Raw genomic sequence first — 14,870 nt, forward strand, 5'->3', positions numbered from 1 at the left:
GCTCGACCAACAGTTCCCATCTTAACTAAAACCACTCACTTGAATGTAAAAGATGGGCTGTTATGTGCCATTAATATTATTCATGACTGGCTGCAGAAAACTCATTAGGTGGATAACTCACTTCATTCACAACAGATGTGGCTCTATGAAGTCTGGCCCACAGAGACCCTTCAATCTTCAGAAATGTAAGCAGGTAATTAAAACAAAATCCTACATGAAGGCACGTGTTTCAAGGGAGATAAACTAATAGAACATTATAATAATATTTACATTCAGCCACAGGAGTTGCACAAAATGTAAGACCCTGAGGAATTCTTTGATTTTTGATTATAATGTCTAGGATGCTGGCATCTTTTCACAGACTAATGTTTTGATATTTCGGAATCTCCCGTCAAATGTCACTTTCTTACCCGAAGGAGAATATTATTGTTTGGGGAACTGCTCTCAAAGGAAAGCTCTCCTCCTTCTTATCTTCCCACATATATAGCTTAATTTTTTTTTACAGCTATTAAGAAATGGCTAGTATTTAATCATGGCTGACACGATGTATCCTCTGTAAATAGACTGTGACTCCCAGAGGCAGTACTGTGTGGTGTGCAGCCAGTAGTGGTCAATCAATAGGCCTCTTCGTGCCAATGGGAACATCCAGTTTGAAGGCCATTTGAAACATAATTATTCTAGAATTGTAGCAAGGCCGAAAAGCCATCGTAGAGCTTACAGTCTCACTTGGATGAGAAGGTTGTTAGGGAGCAGTGTTAATTCATTTCAATCAATTTAATAGAGCTCTTTAAAATTATGAAGGCGTTTGATAGGTAGACCTACAGAAGATGTTTCCACTTGTGGGGCAGACCAAAACTAGGGGCCATAAATATAAGACATTATCCAATAAATCCAATAGGGAATTCAGGACTTCTTTACCCAAAGAATGGTAAGAATGTATAACTCGTTACCACATGGAGTAACTGTGGCGACTAGCATAGATGCATTTAAGGGGAAGCTAGATAAACACACGAGGGAGAAAGGAATAGAAGGATATGCTGATAGGGTTAGATGAAGAGGAGTGGGAGGAGGCTCGTGTGGAGCATAAACGCCGGCATAGACCAGTTGGCCTCTTTCTGTGCTGTAGAATCTATTTATTTCACCTGTTTCCCATCTACCTTTACCTACATTACAACAGTGATTACACTTCAAAAGTACTTCATTGGCTGTGAAGCATTTGGGACGTCCGGAGATGGTGAAATAAATGCAAGTTCTTTCTTTCTTTACTTTCATTCTAAACGTTCTTCCTACAGAGGTGCTCTGTACTCGGCTGACTACTGCAGGATCTTCCAGGAAACCTTTTCTTTCTTCACCTCCCTTTTCCCCTTCCTCTTCCTCCTCACTTTTGAAAAAAAGTTGCACATAGAAGCTCAGCCAGGAACCGACTAAACGTTTTCTATGTGTGGCTGCAAGATCTGAATGTCTTCTGTCAGTCAAGTGCAAACCCTCAATTTAATATGAAGGAAATGGATGGGCACTTACATATTTTTCTTCTTCACCCTCCAATTTTCACCCCTTTTCCTTCTCTTTTCTCCTGAAGGCAAAGACTCGTGTTGGAATACAGGTCCAGGGCTCTCTATGGCTCTCTTGTACCTTATCCAGGTGAATTCTATTTCTTCATTTCTGCATGGCAGTGGGCGTTTGCCTGTGAGGGATGCCGTAGCCAGGTCCTGTCCTATCTTTGATTGGCCTCTACAGACATATATGTTGTTGCTGGGCAGTAATCAAGACCACTTTTCTCCTTCCACGGCCCAGAGTAATTGAGGACAATTATGATGACCCCGTTGTGACACAGTGAAGTTAATTAATTCAGCACAGACAGGGATCAAACCGTCCTGTTTGGTTTAGGTAAACGTTGCACTTGTACATTTAAAACATTCGATCACATTTTTCTGTCGATCATGAATTATTCAAAATTAAGTATCCACTTTAGAAAAAGTGTAAATTGTGCTGCATGAGGACATCGAGTTAATAGGTAAGGGAATCTTTGACAATCATAAATATTCTCATATTGAGTGAAAAAAGTGAAAATAAGTGAGAGGCTCAAGACTCCCTCCGCCCCAAATGTTCACAACTATTTCCTATTCAACAAACATTATGCTCCTTGTCTACTTTTCTTGCTGATTGTGTGAATGTGCATAAAGGCGAGAGAGAATATTGCTGGAGAATAGAACATTTAAGAACATAACATAAGAAATAGGAGCAGGAGTAGGCCATTCGGCCCCTCGAGCCTGCTCTGCCATTTAATGAGATCATGGCTGATCTGATTTTTACCTCAACTCCCGTTTCCCGCCTTTTCCCCATATCCTTTGACTCCGTTGCTGATCAAAAATTTGTCTAACTCAGCCTTGAATGTATTCAATGACTCAGCCTCCACAGCTTTTTGGGGTAAAGAATTCCAAAGATTCACGACCCTCTGGGAGAAGAAATTCTTCATCATTTCCTTCTTAAATGGGCGACCCCTTATTCTGAGACTATAGGAACATAGGAACAGGAGTAGGCCATTCAGACCCTCGTGCCTGCTCCGCCATTTGATAAGTTCATGGCTGATCTGTGATTTAGCTCCATATACCTGCCTTTGGCCCATATCCCTTAATACCTTTGGTTGCCAAAAAGCTATCTATCTCACATTTAAATTTAGCAATTGAGCTAGTATCAATTGCCGTTTGTGGAAGAGAGTTCCAAACTTCTACCACCCTTTGTGTGCAGAAATGTTTTCTAATCTCGCTCCTGAAAGGACTGGCTCTAATTTTTAGACTGTGCCCCCTACTCCTAGAATCCCCAACCAGCGGAAATAGTTTCTCTCTATCCACCCTATCTGTTCCCCTTAATATCTTATAAACTTCAATCAGGTTCACCCCTTAACCTTCTAAGCTCTAGAGAATACAACCCCAATTTGTGTAATCTCTCCTCGTAACTTAACCCTTGAAGTCCGGGTTTCATTCTAGTAAACCTACGCTGCACTCCCTCCAAGGCCAATATGTCCTTCCGAAGGTGCGGTGCCCAGAACTGCTCACAGTACTCCAGGTGCGGTCTAACCAGGGTTTTGTGCAGCTGCAGCATAACTTCTGCCCCCTTGTACTCCAGTCCTCTAGATATAAAGGCCAACATTCCATTAGCCTTATTAATTATTTTCTGCACCTGTTCATGACACTTCAATGATCTATGTACCTGAACCCCTAAGTCCCTTTGGAGATCCACTGTTTTTAACTTTTTACCATTTAGAAAGTACCCTGTTCTATCCTTTTTTAATCCAAAGTGGATGACCACACATTTGTCTACATTGAATTCCATTTGCCACAGTTTTGCCCATTCACCTAATCTATCAATATCGCTTTGTAATTTTATGTTTTCATCTACACTGCTTACAATGCCACCAATCTTTGTGTCATCGGCAAACTTAGATATGAGACTTTCTATGCCTTCATCTAAGTCGTTAATAATTATTGTGAATAATTGAGGCCCTAAGATAGATCCCTGCGGGACTTGACTAGTCACATCCTGCCGATGTGAATACTTACCCATTATCCCTACTCTCTGTCGCCTTTCGCTCAGCCAATTTCCTAACCAAGTCCGTACTTTTCCCTCAATTCCATGGGCTTCCATCTTATCTAACAGTCTCGTATGTGGGACCTTATCAAATGCCTTCTGGAAGTCCATATAAATAACATCCATTGACATTCCCCTGCCTACTACTTTAGTCACCTCTTCAAAAAATTCAATCAGGTTTGTCAGGCACGACCTACCTTTCACAAATCCATGCTGGCTCTCTCTGATTAACTGAAAATTCTCGAGGTGTTCCGTCACCCTATCCTTAATTATAGACTCCAGCAATTTCCCCACAACAGATGTTAGGCTAACTGGTCTATAATTCCCTGGTTTCCCTCTTTCTCCTTTCTTAAAAAGCGGAGTGACATGTGCAATTTTCCAATCTAGAGGGACAGTTCCTGAATCTAGAGAACTTTGAAAGATTATAGTTAGGGCATCTGCAATGTGCTCACCTACTTCCTTTAAAACACTGGGATGGAAACCATCTGGTCCTGGGGATTTGACACTCTTTCGTGCTGTTATTTTCTTCATTACTGCTGCAAGTGACGATGCCAAGCATTCACCGTGCAGATGGCACATCTCCAGGCTAGAGCAACCCTACATTATTTCAGCAGCTGTAAGACAGGATCTGTTCTGTAAGTTCTTACTTTGCGGTCCGGCCTTTAATCAAAAAGACTTGCAGGTGGTTTGATTAAAGTATAACAGTTTATTTAAGAGTTGCAATACAAGATACAATGGTGCAATTATAAAATTATAACACACTAAGTAAGACATTAAACAATGCAACCTGACAAAAGATTTACATGAGAAGGCTTCCAAAACTGCATGACACTGCCCATTGAGCTGTCCAGCTGCTCCATGAATATTCCATCAACTACATAGAATCATAGAAAGGTTACACCATGGAAGGAGGCCATTCAGCCCATCGAGTCCACACTTGCTCTATGCAAGACCAATCCAGCTAGTCCCACTCCCCCACCCTATCCCCGTAGCCCTGCAAATTTTTTCCTTTCAAGTACTTATCCAATTCCCTTTTGAAGGCCATGATTGAATCTGCCTCCACCATCCCCTCAGGCAGTGCATTCCAGATCCTAACCACTCACTGTGTAAATAAGTTTTTCCTCATGTCACCTTTGATTCTTTTGCCAATCACCTTAAATCTATGTCCTCTGGTTCTTGACCCTTCCGCCAATGGGAACAGTTTCTCTCTATCTACTCTCTAGATCCTGATCCTGATCCTGTTAGACATGTTACCCTGCTACCTATATACCTATAATCACATATTAAAATCAGCTGTATCCCAAACAAACTTGTGCTCACAGGTCAATCAATTACTCTGTAGGTCAAACACCATCTGCTGACTCCGTATTTCTACAATAGTGCCGTGACGCACTATAAACATTAGATAATAATGGAGACATGGGGGTAAATTTTAACCCCCAAGAATGGGTGGGTTGGGGGCAGATGGGGAGTGAAAATTCTCTGTTTTCGGAGCGGGACCGTATCCCAGCTCCAACGGGGCGGCTTCCGGTTTGACCCAAACGCATTTGGTTGCGCGCACGCTTCTGAAACCCAAAAGTCCTGCTGACACTTAAAACTGGCGGGCCGATATTTAAAGGGCCAATTTCGGCATTTAAACCACTTAAGGTGATTAACTTTTTGTGTATTGTTTTACACAAACGATTTTAACTTCTCTTTAATGTGTCTCCTGTGGCCTCTGAATCACGCCATGGAAACAGAGGCAAGTTGCAGCCAACCCTCATTTGGACCTTTAAACACATGTGAAGAAAAGGTGAGTTTTTGCAGCAGGGCAATCAGTTCTCTCAGTTCTCTCCCTTTGACTGGGAGTTCTTTGTGTTTAGACTGAGATTTCTTTGTTCACACTCAGAATTCTTGAGTTCAGACAAATTTACCTACATTTTGGACCCTCTCAAACTGACAACATCAAGATGGGAGGGGGGCGGGGGGGGGCAATAGATCTATTCCACAGTGCACCTGAGGAGGAGGCACAGCTCCACAAGTTGTAGCTCCACAAGACAAGGTGTGTCACAAGGACCTGCAGAAGAGCAGACAGGGGACCAATGGAGGGGCGGAGGTCGCAGGAGGCACTACCCACGAGAGGGTGTACAGCAGAGGCTGAGCTTCCTGGACCTCTCTGAGGAGCAGTGCCTACGAAGGCTCAGATTGAGTCACCGGGTGGTCGCAAACATCTGCTCTCTCCTTCACGCAGAGCTGCTCCCGGCTGGGCCTGGCGCACAAGCACTGCCCGTCGCAGTTAAAGTCACCACTGCCCCTCAATTTCTTTGCCCCCAGATCTTTCCAGGGCGCCACCCGTGACATCACCAGGATCTCTCAGTTGTCTGCAGATAAGTGTATACGACAGGTGATGGATGGCTTGTTTGCCAGGGCGTCCCACTACGTCAACTTCCTCTGCATCGACATCAGCCAGACTGAGAGGGCAGTGGGTTTCAACTCTCTGGCTGGCTTCCCACGGGTACAGGGCACAATTAACTACACACACATAGCAATCTGAGGAGCTACACACGAGCTAGGACTGTTCATAAACTGAAAGGGATGTCACTCCATCAATGCGCAGCTGGTTTGCGACCACTGGAGGAGGTTTCTGCAGGTTTGAGTCAGATTCCCTGGTGGCTGACGTGATTCCTTCATTTTGCGCGAGTCCGACATCCCGGCCTCTTCCACACACGAGACAGACTTAAGGGCTGGCTCCTTGGAGACAAGGGAAACCCCCTGCAGATGTGGCTCCTGACACCTGTGAGAAACCCCACCAACGAGGCACAGCAGCGGTACAACAACAGTCACATCACCACCAGCTCTGTCACTGAAATGCTGAAGATGCCCTTCAGGTGCCTGGATCGATCTGGATAAGCCCTTCAGTACTCACCAGCGAGGGTGTGTAGAATAATAGTCATGAGTTGTGTCCTGCACAACATCACTCAACTGAGAGGGTTACAGGTGGAGGAGCTCGAATGCGCTCATGGAGCATCATCATCTGCCGGCAACATTGAAGAAGAGGAGGAAGATGAAGATGGGCAACCCATCAGCAGAGCAGCAGCACAGATGGCTGCTCGAGATGCCAGGGAGTCACTCATATCTAATAGGTTCTTATCAGAAGATCTGCAAACTGAAGATAGTGAACTACTCAGACCACCTGGAACAACCATCACTACCAACACCAGACCCCCACCCTCTGCTTGCACAAAACAGACCTTCAACCACACATACACCCATTGTAAACGCGCCCAATGGGTGGCATCAAGTCTCACCGTTTATGATGAGGCACGTGCAAGGACGCTTTCACAAAAGGGACTCAAGAATGGACAAGACATGGCAGTGGTGGTGACAAGTATGACATTTAATGTGAATGTAAAAAATCAAAGAGAAATGAAAAACATGACATTCTGTCAGACACCCTTGTGCATACCCTTGGTGATCACAAAATCTTCGCCTTCCTCTTCTTATGGCTTCTGCGTGGTGCATCCCCTGTGGCTTCAGCAGAGGCAGCGGTAGGTTGCTCAGATCCCTGCCCTGATAGCTGAGATGCTCTCGGCCTACACCCTCTGGGTTTTGGAGCCCTTGAGGACCCCACCAAAGACTGTTGCACCTGCACCAGTGCAGGGGCAGATTCAGCCATCGGGACAGGAGGCAGCACTGTGGGTACTTATTGGGGGGTGGGGGGGGCAACGGGTGAAATGTGGGAGCGCTTTGAGTGGAGTCCCCACTTTCATGTCCACTTTCGCCATCATCCCTCTCCAGGGCCACGACCACATCACTCCTACCACTCTGTTGGACAACAGCTTGCAGGACATCTGTGATGCCTTGTAAGGCCAGTGCTAAAGTATCTGTCTGTCAGTTTAAGGCGGCAGAATGTTGTTCACCTTGAGTCCGCACGGCCTGAATGGACTCATTTGTGAGCCATGCTTGAAGGTCACTGGAGGCTGCCATTCTCTCCATCACAGACATTACCACACTTAACCTGTGCCACCATTTCACTAATGCTGGAGGTGGACTCCTCCATCCTCTCTGCTATTGTGGAAAGTGACCGTGGCACGTCTTCCAATACATCGCAAAGGTGCATCTGTACCTCTATCATTCTCCTTCTCAACGATGGCCCCCGGGGTTCAGCAGCTGAGCAGAGCTTGGAGAAGTGTGCGCCCATCGACACAGACTCTCCACAGCTGCCCCTGACACCAGTGTCTGCTCGTGCTCACTTGTGAGTGGTGAATCACCAGATGACAACCCAACTAACTTGACTACTAGGACCCACCGTGGTGTGAGCATCTGCACTGGTCCATGGCTTGCTATGATGTGGTGGTGCACCCTCAGAGGCATGGAGCTCCTCTGAGGGAAGACCCTCTTCCAGGTCGTGTGTCCTTGAAGGCCCTAGAAGAGAATACACAGCAATATTAAGCATCATCGCAAAAGTTATTTTGCAATGAGCATACTGAGGTGTGCAACAGGTCAATCATTGATAACATCAACTCATGTTGTATGTGAGAGATGATAAAGTTCTGTCATCAGATGTTTGCGGGGTGCCAGTCTTTGCATCTTCGACTGCCAGGCATTCGACCATTTGGCTCAGATCCAAGACCTCCTCCTCCGTCTCTGTCAGGGCCACTATTTGTGGTAGCCGCCACCCCCCCCTCCAGTCCAACTCCTCTCCCATGCATTTTACGCTCTCTTCTTCTACAAAGGGAGAAAGAACAGACGTGTGAGTGAGTGAGGGCAACCGGGTCACCCAATGGATGCATTGCTCTGGGTGAGGCTGACAATGAGACAGATGCATTAGATGGTGAGCATCAGACAGATTCCTCACATTGCATCAGGATTGGGGTGGGTTCACAAATGGGGAGGTGAGGAAGTGCACAGAAAGTGAAGGTAAGTTGATACTGAGCCTTAAGTGGGTGTGAGAAGTGATGTGATGGAGTAGGCTTGGCAGGGCAGATTGGGAGGTGGGAGCGGGGGGAGGTAATGTGTTAGGCTCACTGGTCTTTTTGATATATATTAATGACCTGGACTTGGCTATAGAAGGTATAATTTCAAAGTTTGCATACGACACGAAACTCGGAAGTGTAGTAAACAGGATAGTAACAGACTTCAGGAGGACATAGACAGACTGGTGAAATGGGCAGACACGTGGCAGATGAAATTTAACACAGAGAATTGTGAAGTGATGCATTTTGGTAGGAAGAATGAGAAGAGGCAATATAGATTAAATGGTACAATTTTAAAGGGGGTGCAGGAACAGAAAGAACTGGGGGTGCACATATAAAAATCTTTGCAGATGGCAGGACAAGTTGAGAAAGCTGTTAAAAATCCATATGGGATCCTGGGCTTTATTAATAGAGGCATAGAGGACAAAAGCAAGAAGTTATGCTAAACCATTGTAAAACACTGGTTGGGCCTCAGCTGGAGTATTGTGTTCAATTCTGGGCACCACACTTTAGGAAGGATGTCAAGGCCTTAGAGAATGTGCAGAAGAGATTTACTAGAATGGTACCAGGGATGAGGGACTTCAGTTATGTGGAGAGATTGGAGAAGCTGGGGTTGTTTCCTTGGAACAGAGAAGGTTAAGGGGACATTTGATAGAAGTGTTCAAAATCATGAATAGTTTTTACAGAGTAAATAAGGAGAACTCTTTCCAGTGGCAGAAGGGTCGGTAACCAGAGGACACGGATTTAAGGTGATCGGCAAAAGAGCCGGAGGCGAGATGAGGAAACATTTTTTTAATGCAGCGAGTTGTAATGATCTGGAATGCAGTGCCTGAAAGGGTGGAGGAAGCAGATTCAATAGTAACTTTCAAAAGGGAGTTGGATAAATACTTGATGGGAAAAAATTTACAGGGCTATGGGGAAAGAGCAGGGGAATGGGACTAACTGGATAGCTCTTTCAAAGAGCTGACACGGGCACGATTGGCAGAATGGCCTCCTCCTGTGCTGTACCTACTATGATCTGCACTATTTCACTTTTAAGTGGTAGTAATGAGTCTTTTGTCATTGGCTTGTTCTAATTATATTTCAACCAGCCCAATACCATCAAATCTACTACATGAAGAAAGCAGATTGACAAAATCACTCTCTAATTCTCTCTACTATTACAATCTAAATTACACCAAAATCCCTTTGTCTAAGCAGCTAATTCTAGTGCACCAAACTTCAATACAGGCCTTAACACTAGCCCACTTACTTAAAATTATGCCCCTGTCACAAAGTTTGCCTACTTGTGTCCAGCATCCATGGCCTCCCTGATGGTAAGTTCCTGTTCCAAGATTAGTAATGACTTCCCCTTCCAGATTCCTTTTCTAATGTTGCCTCCTCCCAGGCCTTTCTTTGGTGGCCTTTGTTCCAAGAATCACTCTAGGCTTCTCGTGATGAACTGTTGCCATGGTTTCCCCAACAGATGCACCCAGTTGACTGACTGACACTTGAAGGCTTTTCATAATGTAAAGTTTCAGTCTGCCCACTACAGCCACTTGAGATTTTCCCAATATACACTCTAGGATTTCCTGGTGAAAACTCAGAGGGGTAATTTTATGAGGCCCACATTGCCAATGGGGAGCCTCCTACACCAATAGTGCACATTGGGAATTCAGCACGAACTGCCCACCATTTTCTGATCATCCACAACAGCAGTGAACTCTCAAAATAATCCCTCGTAACCCACTATGTTCCTTTATAGATGCTGCAGGATTTCTTGACCAATTCTGTAGGCTTCTCTGTAGAATGTACATGTAGAATATCATGTGATAGGTCCCACCATAAGGTCCTTGAAAGACTGCCATGAAAGCACTGAGTCTTGATAGTAGGTTGGCTTGAAGTGCTCAAAGAGAATCTTTCAATATTCTCAAATCTATCCTCAATGGACACCCCTGTTTGACCTATTGACTGCATGAAGAAAACTCATCCTCTAATTTTTTGTCAATCATTTGTATCAGTGAGAACATTTTTGAGCTTTCTTTTAAAGGGTCAGGATTGAACAGTTGAGTCCAAAGCTTGGTTCCAATCCAACCAGGGGGAGGTTGGTGCACATCCATACTCGTCCCTCATCATCACAGGTCACAGCTGTTACTACAGGACTTCTGTGGCTTAGCATGTTGGAACATCAAAGGACAGCAAAACAAAGTGTTGGATGGATGTTCACACCCATGGTCTGTCACATAGTGATGCCATGTGGTGAGGTACTCAACAGAGATCAGAATGGTAAGTAATATCAGAAGGACCATCAACCTCAGCTGCTCCTGTGCATCTCCAAATGACCATTTTCAGAGTGTCACTGGCAGATGCCTGACAGTAGGATGCCTTCCCTGCCTCCTAACTGAGAGAGGGATAAAATATATATTTTTCAATAAAAATTATACTGGTCAACAACAATCAGTCTGGTCAACTCTGATTTTCCGTGCTTAGGTATTTGAGGATGTTATATGTTTGCATAATAACTACATAAAATATCCATGTCAGCAGTGAGGAAGAACATTGAATAGATCTTTCAGCAGTCAACTCAGCAGGGCTTCTCCATTAAGTACAGAAATCAATTCCATTTGCTCGAGTCTTTTTTTGTATGAACTGGGTAATTGTCTATTTGACCAAAGAACAGGTTGAGTCAACTTCAATATATTACAATATGCGATGAGCTGATAGCTCTATTATAGACCTCATTGTTAGACATTGTTACACATTGTGACAGATGGTGTAAAAGCCATTAACAATCTGAATCAATTATACTGTAATGGACCTAGTTGTTACTGTAACAGAGTGAGTGAAACTGCCTAGGTAAAGTTTATCTATGAGATACTTCATTTCTTCTCAAAGTTCTTCATTGTGTTTTTATTTTGCTTTCATGTTTCTGTTGACAGGAGGTGGTTACGTTTTATTGCATGTAACCTGGCACCGGAATGCCCTGTCAATGATTTATAGGGGAGGGGGTTACATTGCTGGCATCTTTTCTTTGTGATTTGTAAATTAGATAAACTGTAATTGTGTGAAAAGATCAGAAGTTAGAATAACTGTTGCTGCTGCCAATACGAGCAAGAGAGACATAAAAAAGGCTGCATATAGTGACACCACAAGTCACGGCCAGAATGGAGATGATAGGGTAATTCCCCCGTCAATCACTCCAGGAGATCGCACTGCTGTTAGTGACTGGGATTGATTTTACACACATAATTTGTATTATGTAACTATCCTCCACTCACTGCATTTTGCTGGAGAAATAACCCTGCTTTTTATCAGCAGATTTTGCTGCAGTATTGGTCATAAGTTCTGTTTGCTGTAGTTCATAGAGTCTCTGTTTAAATAGACTCTGTTTGCTGTTTACTGAGTAAATAGACTCTACTGTTTGCTGAGTAAATAGGCTGTTTGCTGTGGGTCCTGCTGTAAGTCCCAGCCCGCCTCCAACTCATCGGCTGACACAGTGATGTCAATGCTCACTCCGTAAAAAGCAAGGTGCTGGAAAAGTGTACTTGCTCCAGTATATCTGCAGTCCAAAAGAAACTGCACTCCTGACAAAAGGTTTCTTCCCAAGCTGGGTGAAAAGTTATAGCGGCAGAGCAGGAGCTGGAGCAGCTCCAAAGACATTCCCAGCCTTTGTCTTCACGTTCTGATCCCATAGAATTTTCTCATCACAAAACCAACTGATGCTGAACCCTGTCATGTACTGCAAGGGTACCTGCAGTGGCGATGCAGTATAGGGGCTGTCACATGCATTGACAGTGGTGGTTAGCTGTGGCCTAAAACGGCTTTGTCTCCTTGCAGGCATGCTGCAACACTGACCTATGAGGATTATGCCACGGAAATGCTTCCTCGGAAATACCTCATGCAGCATCATCTCAACTTCAAAAGTCATCAAACAGGGTCCAGTGCTGGGCTGCTCTGTAATGTACCTTTAGTTTTGCCAGGGCACTTCTTAACCCTCACCTACTTCAGCCGTGGCAATGGTGTCTTAATGGGTTGAGATGCCTTTTAAGCTTTTCCAATGATTGTGAATTTTTGTTACTCCCCTTTAAATTTCACTCACACACAATCTTCCACTCCCTGCATATGTCCAAATCTGCACCGGGAGGTATGCAAAAATATGATAATGAACTTACCTCTGAAAATTGGGTGCAGCTAGCACAGTATGGGGTTGATTTTCAACTGTCACCCACCCGTTTCTTACCTGAAACATGAGCGGCTGGCATTGGAAATGGTTGGGGGGGGTGCAACTTGGTGCCCCCTTATACAGCCAATGCCCACCTGATGCAATTTTCATTAAATCGGTGAACAACACACTCGGCTGTCCCGATATGTAAATCAATGTCCTACACTGTTGTTGCTGCGGTTCCCACATAAATGGCAGCAACTCATCCAATGATGGGAGGAAACTGTTATGTACAAACAAATATGGAGGCTGAAGAACATTTGTCCCTCTGCTCATTCATTGGCACTATTTTCTTTTGAGGGAAGAGATGTTTATGGAATCGACATTGTCTGAACTGGGTCAACGTCAAGTCCTTCCACAGAGACAGGAAATGGCTCTTAGTTAAGAGTAATTTGAATCGAGAATTGGCAGTGTGAGGTTGAAGTGACTGTGTGTCACTGGCAGCTTGAAGCATCCGTGTTAATGGCAGTGTGAAGTTGGAATGACTGCATGAATGGTTACGTGATGGAATGTTTGTGCCAAGGATAGTGTGAGATGTCATTAACAATGTTTGGCAATAGTTCATCCTTCAAATGCCTATTGTTTTTCTAACTGGTTGGCACACACTCACTAACCCTGGATGAGACTGCATTAAAACCTTCATGATTAGAATTGCTAATTTTGGTAGTAACAAACGACTTTTTCAATTACAGACAAGCAAAGCTATTGCGAAAGGAGACTATCAGCGTGCAACCTCAGCATCACGAAGAGCCCTGTTCCTAGCAGCACTCTCCATCACCATTGGAACGGGAGTTTACGTCGGGGTCATTGTGGCCCTCATTGCTTACTTGTCAAAACCAGGACATGTATAGTATTGAACTCCAGTCTGCTCAATGTGAAGGTCTTTGAAAGACAGTTCTTCAGCTGTTCAATTATCTGATTTTATTGCCCTGTAATTGAGTAAATTGTGTGCATTATTCATTGTATGGCCATTTTGGATATAGGGAATGTGTGCTGCCCAGTAAGGAGGAGGTTTAAGATACTTGCTTCACACCTCTGCACTGGGAGCTTTGAGTGACAATAGTCACCAACCCTCAAGTCCACCAGTGTCTCCTCAGTTCTTGACAGGGCAACCACATGAGATACCTCGCCAGAAGCAGAGCACTTTACTGTGGGAGGGAGGCGGGGGTACTGTGGGAGGGAGGCGGGGGTACTGTGGGAGGGAGGCGGGGGTACTGTGGGAGGGAGGCGGGGGTGAGGAAAAGCCAGTCGTTGCCATCTCACCCTGCTGAGCTAACACAGAATTACATTGGGGATGATAGTGCGGGGAAATTTATGGCCTCATCTCCCCTGTCCTCATGGCATCAAGGAAGCTGGAAGAAGCAGAACAAGTTTAAGTAGAAGGAAAGGGGGGAAAAACAATGCTATACAAATGTAAATAACTGGTCTAGGGCAAGAGTGGATAAGCCAATGATATGAAAATAGGCCATTTGCTGTTGCCATGCAAACTACGCCCATGGTCATTCCCTCTCAGTAAGCCAATTATGCCATAATTAGCTGTTCATTGTTAACGTAGCAGTTTCATAAAGGCTACCTCTTTGATTATGCCTGGTCCATTATAAGCGCTGGGTGAAATAAGAAGGCCTGGATCCCACTATAATTCCACAATTATACTGTTTTATTGTGTGAAATTCAAGAATATTCTGAAAATTAAAGGTGACTTTTAAAAAAAATATCTGATTTCATCTAAAACTAATATCACATCTTGACTATTATCAGCCTCCTTGTCAGACATTCAGACATTTGTCAAACACAGATACAGGAGCATTGGGAGCAGCGGGTGATTCTGGGTCTAACTAATGAGGAATATCTGTTTCATCATTCACCACCACCACCCCATCCCCCCATGAACATAAGTGGATCTAAAAATTTCCTCTCCCCTCACAATCAGTTTTTTTCCTAAGTATATGAATTAATGAAAGAGATGTGCTGTTTAACTGGGTTATATTGGTTCACTCTTGACATTTACCACACATCGATATCAGCTTTACCAAGGCAGCCAGATACTGTGTTACTGATGTTCAGCAAAATGTCAACAACAGGTACCACACTGGATACCTGTGAGAGAGTTAACAAGGATTGCACCA

General features: G+C 44.3%; 1 protein-coding gene across 1 annotated transcript in view; it reads left to right on the forward strand.

Annotated features, from left to right (window-relative positions):
- Window positions 1–13,879, forward strand: part of syndig1l (synapse differentiation inducing 1-like) — a 126,024-nt gene extending 112,145 nt beyond the window's left edge. The window contains exon 4 of the mRNA XM_067991056.1: window positions 13,437–13,879. Coding sequence (XP_067847157.1) covers window positions 13,437–13,595 — 159 coding nt within the window. The 3' untranslated portion in view covers window positions 13,596–13,879. The remainder of the gene's footprint in view (window positions 1–13,436) is intronic.
- The last annotated feature ends 991 nt before the right edge of the window (window positions 13,880–14,870 follow it).

This window comes from Heptranchias perlo, chromosome 10, assembly GCF_035084215.1.
Source record: "Heptranchias perlo isolate sHepPer1 chromosome 10, sHepPer1.hap1, whole genome shotgun sequence".
Lineage (NCBI taxonomy): Eukaryota > Metazoa > Chordata > Chondrichthyes > Hexanchiformes > Hexanchidae > Heptranchias > Heptranchias perlo.